The sequence below is a fragment of the Alosa pseudoharengus genome, unplaced genomic scaffold (assembly GCF_046254945.1).
Source record: "Alosa pseudoharengus isolate Yale_2024_CS ecotype anadromous, Long Island Sound unplaced genomic scaffold, YU_APseudo_1.1 YU_APseudo_1.1_scf_2, whole genome shotgun sequence".
NCBI lineage: Eukaryota > Metazoa > Chordata > Actinopteri > Clupeiformes > Clupeidae > Alosa > Alosa pseudoharengus.
In genome coordinates, this window is record NW_027468663.1 from 1,956,665 (window position 1) to 1,962,682 (window position 6,018).

At 40.1% G+C, this 6,018-nt stretch overlaps 1 protein-coding gene across 1 annotated transcript in view; it reads right to left on the reverse strand.

Annotated features, from left to right (window-relative positions):
- asph (aspartate beta-hydroxylase) overlaps nt 1-2,515 on the reverse strand; it is a 28,700-nt gene extending 26,185 nt beyond the window's left edge. The window contains exon 1 of the mRNA XM_076293375.1: nt 1,856-2,515. Within this exon, the coding sequence (XP_076149490.1) occupies nt 1,856-1,898 (43 nt within the window). The 5' untranslated portion in view covers nt 1,899-2,515. The remainder of the gene's footprint in view (nt 1-1,855) is intronic.
- Between the last annotated feature and the right edge of the window lie 3,503 nt (nt 2,516-6,018).

Sequence of the window (6,018 nt, forward strand, 5' to 3'; positions counted from 1 at the left end):
GCAACCATAACCTCGGCATACCTTCAAAGCTGAACACAGGCTGGAAAATGATAATAAAAAAAAGTATATTAAACAAACTTAGATCACTAACGGACATCTCAACACTGAAAATAAATATAATTAGTTTTAACAGTACAGTTTTTCCATGTTTAAGGTAACATATTTAAAAAAAGAAACACCTAGCCTACTATTTCTTGTGTTCTAACTGATGTTTAACTAACTTATGTTACAAGTCAAAGGCTGCAATGTAGCCTAACCCTTCTCACAGTGTTAGCCATGCTACACACTGTACTCAAACAATTGAACATTGTGTTCCTGTCGACCATGCACCTTTCAATGTGGCCATTGGACCACAACGTAGCCTACGCTATAGCCTACGAGTTGGTCGTAATTGCCACATTTATGTAATAAAAACGTATGCCCACAGAGACCTAGGGCCATAGCCTAAACTAAGTTGAATAGTCTTTAGTAATATTTATATTTTAACATCAACTCTCGTTCAATGGGACCAGGAAAAGGGGGCAGGCGAGCTTCGGTAGAAAGTTATGGCTAGGCCAATAAGTCCATTAACTTCTTCTACTAGCCTAATTTCGTCAGGTGGTTGAGGTTCTAGGGTTCTACAATCGACAATCGACCCTCGTTCCAACAAGCCGATCAAAGTTCCAATTGGAGATAGCCTACATAGTGTTATCGACTGAGTGATGGCCAGCATACTAGGCTACATTGTGTTCCTGACAGTCATCACCGTTCGATGCGGCCATTAATATAATAATAAACATGTAGGCCCACAGAGACAAGATATTAACTTTTACACCAAGTTGAAGATATTGCCTAAACCAAATATTTTCAACGTCAACTGGTTAATGGGACAAGAAGGGGGCGGGGTGAGCTTCGTTGGTAAAGTTATCTAACTTGGTAACCCAAATAAGTTCAATTTAACTTCTAGCCTACTAGGCCTCTACTCCTGTTAAGATAAATCATCTGACGAAATTTTCAGAGGTTCTAGAGTTCTGCAATCGACCCTCGCTCCTACAAGCTGATCAAATTTCCAATTACTGAGACTTTGTGTTTAGCCTATAGCCTACCGACTGAGTGATGACCACCTATCCTACTGCATAACTTGACTCCTTTCTTTGAATAGGTAAACCAGTTAGGCAACCCTGTTACAAAAACTAGCTGTGGGGGTCTTCCTCTGAAATCGAGACGATAACCAGCCACGTGTAACCCCTCCCCCGTTATCCCATTCATGACACGTGAGCATTCACGAAAACTGACTGAGAGTAATGTGTAGCATAGGAATCACGGAACTAGTAACTAAATAACAATTAGTCTTTCCACAAAGCAGCTGCAAAAGTTATCACTGTAGCATACAGGCGAACTGCCAAGGACGCGACATTGCGAATGCAATAATTTTCTACTTCTAAACCAACCCTGTTAAATATTGCCAAATCTCTTTAGTCATATCCCAGGTCTTAATCTTTTAAAGTCAACAGCAGATTTACTATTGCAGTTTATAAAATAGCGTAGGCCTGCTGCATTAACCACGGTAGAACAGCAACGTTAGGCTATATAGCCTACAAGTCATTTGCAAACAGACCTCTCGTCGTCTTAATGTTGACTACATGGAAGCAATGGTAAACCCTTTTTGTCTATAGCCAGTTAGAGTGACACGAAATCAGAAAGATTGTAGTTTAAGTAGGCTAACAGAAGTCAAGAAATTAGCCTTTTCTCCTTGTGTAAAGCGAAGGTGAAAATAGGCTAACAAATCTTTATTAAGTATTTAAGTTTCAGAGGCCTAGCACTGAATGTAGCTCATTGGAATAGGCCTAGGCGTAAAATAAATTGAAATACCAACCTTTTTTCAGACCGTGCCCTCGTGCATTTTTCTTCTGTGCCATGGTTTCGTAGTTTCGTTTGAAATTCGTGAATTTGTCAAATATAAGTGAGTGTAAATTCTTAAATGAACGTAACCTCTAAAATCAAATCCCTCTGCCTTCATAAATCGATGCCCATAGCAACCCGTTCGGTTTTGAGTGACTCGGTCCACAGCCAGTGTTAATCTTACAAAAAAATCTGTGGGTGGAGAAAAGTGAAAAGTCGTCCAATCCCAAAAAAGAGATAGTTGCCTTATTCAATCGTGTGGATACCCGCAGGATAAAACCGCCCCTTTATCTATAGCATTTCCAATACTAGAACGTGGCAAGATGGAAGTCATGTATCGCGAGAGTGACCGATGTTTAAATTCCCAACAATCCTTCGAAGTTATTATGTAACATTCTCTGTTTTAGGCCACTCGCCCAAGACGTTGAACATTTTGGATAATGAACTAGGCCTACATAATGTTCTGCATTCGTTTTTTTTTTTTTTTACAAAATGGTGATATTGGACTACTATGTTGATCAAGCAGTAGTCTATTATCCCCATTCCACACTGTCAGAGATTTTAACCGAGGTATGCATAGGCTAGGCTATATGTTGGTTACATGAACAATCACAGTTAGCCCAGTAGGCTAACTGTTAACGTTAGCCTACTTGTGGACCACCGATGCCATTGTTAGGCTTTCGATATTCTCAGTCCGAGCTTCCTTCTGCTTGGGTCGGAGGGTTGGTGGGAGCGAGAACCTTGCATTTTAGTAGGCTACTTTATGTACAAAGAACAGAATGTTACAGAGTAGCCTGGGCGTTCTTGAATGCCCCTCCCCTTTCTTTGTGGTTACAAGAGCGCGCCTTTCGAGCCAGACTTTCTAAAGCTTCCTTTGCAAAAGTCTCCTTTAACGAATGCATATCTAGGCCTGGTCTAAAATACCCAAACACGTATATAGGCGAAACGATAGTCGCCCACACGCACAGCCTAGCATAGCCTACAACAAGCCAACAGTTTAAACCCAGATAAATAGGCTTTGCTTAAGTCACGTTTACATGGACAGGTATTTTTTTTTTTTTATTAATTAAACTTTAAACTATTCCGATTGAAATCTGAGCCGTCTGTTTGAAGTAGCCTAACATAGGCTAGGCCTAGTCTACGTTCTATTCCGAGTGTTATCGGGTTGCAACCGTTCTGTAAAATACGGAATCGTCCCGTAGGCCTATTTAAAAGGAAAAAATGTGTAGGCTACCGTCTTGAACTGATAGCCTACGGAACGCATATTGTTCCTTATTGTTGAGAATCAAATCTATGACAGATCAGTAGCCTAAGTTACAACGCAGAATGCACGATAGGCCTATTAGGCTAGATAAAGGGAAACTTTGCTGCTGTCATTTAGGCTATCCCTCTCGGTTTGTCTGACATCACTCCCTACAGAGAATGCACTTTTCGTTTGAGCCACTGTGAGTCACGTATAGGCTATTACCCTGATAGTAGCGTGAGATTACATTTCTTGCTCCGAGTTTTACAGTGCATATGTGCAAGATAAACAAATGCTAGCCTGCTTGCTGCCATGCGTCACTGGTTGAAAGACGGGGGGCTTATGGTGCATTCAGAGCACCTCGGAATGACAAGGACCGCCCCCATGGCTACTTTGTTTTTCCGACAGCAAGTGTTCATGTGCTTTGCCATCGGAATGTGTGACAAACACGGATGCCACAACAAAGGTTAAAACATACACTCACTAATTCTAAACAAACAACTGCATTTGCTTAAAAATATAGTGTAAGATGCTGGTGAAAGAAAGATATGCAGCTTTCAAGTGACAAAAACGGCAAATTCCCAAGTTCACATTAAACTGTTGGACATGAAAGGCCACATGGACTACAAACGAACTACAACGTGACGACAAAAGTGATAACGAGCCCCTAACTGGGCAACTCTCTGTTAGCAAAATCTAGCCCCAGTTTCCGACCTCTGACTCACACATTACGTGACGTGAATGACGCGGAATGATGATGTTTTCACTCGGAGAAAGGTTTTTACGAAGCCCATGAACGCTAGGTTATCCCCCGAGTTGTAGGCTGTAACGCGCGCGCCGAAACATCACACATTTAAAGGGCTCAAATGAATACTGGTAGGCCTACAATAGCATGAACAGGGACACCATGTCATTAGTTTTCACTCTCGCAATATTGCTGATTATAGTCTGCCATGACTGATATTGTTGCCAGTGGCGACCCCAGAACATTTTAACAGAGGTGGCCAAATGAGGCCATTGCTGTCGTCACCCCCCATGTCATGAACTGTTGTAAATTTACATTAGGTATTTAAATTAATAAACACTGAGAAATATAACATAGGCCTATATTAGTCTTTTGAGAGTTAGGGTTAGGGTTTTCAGTGTATTTTTTACTATTAAGCTCTTATCTTGATCATTGTTGGCCATCTATGAAAAGATTCCAAAACTATCCTTCATTGTAAAGCATTTTTGTTCATCTTTTTTTATTATTATTTCGTTTTCCAAGTAATTTCAATGGAACTGTTCGGCGTGAATTCCCTGCTAGAGTTAAGCTTTTTTTAAGTTGGCAAAAGTTTGAACTTCTAGCCAACTAGCTCCGCTGGTGGGAAAACGCATGGAACATAGTCCATGAGCCACAGGCCCAAAAAGGGGCGTGTCACTACCACTTGGGAGGGGGGCAAATTCTCACTATATTTTTCTGAAAGCTACATATCTCTGGAGTATAAAATGGTATGATAGCAAGTTGGATCTTGTAGCTTTGTGGCTGTACAGGCCTTCAAAGTTGACCTCTGATTTGAAAAAAGGAAATTCCGCCTATTGGCTTTTTTTTGTTAAACCACTCATAAGAGCCCAGAAAATAATCCAAACCTCATTATCACTGATGCATATGTGGTGTTTGATGTTGGCATACATATTTTGACTCATTATGTGATTTTGCCCTTCATTTTGGTTGATAAAATTCAAGATTTATGTGTAATAATGAGCAAATCTACGTTTTCAGAGACACAACGTGTTGCAGCACTAATTGAAATGCCCACTACCTCATTAATCAATGCATTTATACCTTCCTACCTCCCAGCAGAGACTTGAAATACAAATGATTACATAGGTCTGCATTGCTATGCTATTTACTATTTGTAAATGTACTATTCGGAAACACCCCAAAATTCAATAAATTTGTATTTTATTGAAACTACCCATAAGAGATATTCCAAGAGATCAAAACATCATGATTACCAATCACATATTACCTTTACATTCAAGGAATACCATATGAAAATTGTTCACAACACCACATGTACCCAGCTTAACATAAATATTATAATTTTTTATTATACGGCTCTTCACAATGCAAGTAGAATGCTCCATTGACTTGAATGGGATTTCCGAAAGTTCTAGCGGTCATTATTTCTTGGGAAAGGACCTCTGAAAACAAGAATGACCGCTGTCAATGGCAACGGAGTTTGCGCTTGGAACTTCATTCAAAAGTGAAAGCAGACGGTTGATCAGCTGTGTTCTAAAGAATGTTTGATTCAAGTTCAGCGTGTGTTGCGAACTATTTGTTTCTCAGCAAAAGCCACGACGAAACGGTAACAAATGTAAAGAGACATATCATGGAGTTTATTTTTTCGTTTTGGCAAGTAGCCGTATAATAAGCGGGATAATGTATAGAACGCCGGTCATTATGGGAAAATAAGTCCCTTCAGGGCGACCCCTCCGCTGGCGCGTCGGGGTCCGGTTCGCCCTGTCGGTAGGCTACTTATTTTCCCCATAATGACCTGCATCTATATTATCCCTTTCATAATGTCCAGGGCACATGAAATACATACAGTAATTTCCTGTGTATTAGCCATATTGTGTATAAGCCACAGGACAGTGTTTTATGCAAGTTAAAAGAAACAAAACCATATACCATATTAACTGCCCCTGTGTATTAACCTCATAGCTGAAGAAATTTTGCAAAATAATTGTAAGCTGCAGCTAATAGTTGTGAAATTATGGTAATTGCATCACAGGTGCTAAAATGATCTACATTATACATTTCAGTTGTACTTTTGACTAGTAAGAATGCACTCTAAAAACTACTGGGTTGGACACGACCCAAATTGGGTTATTAGGATTTTAACCGCATG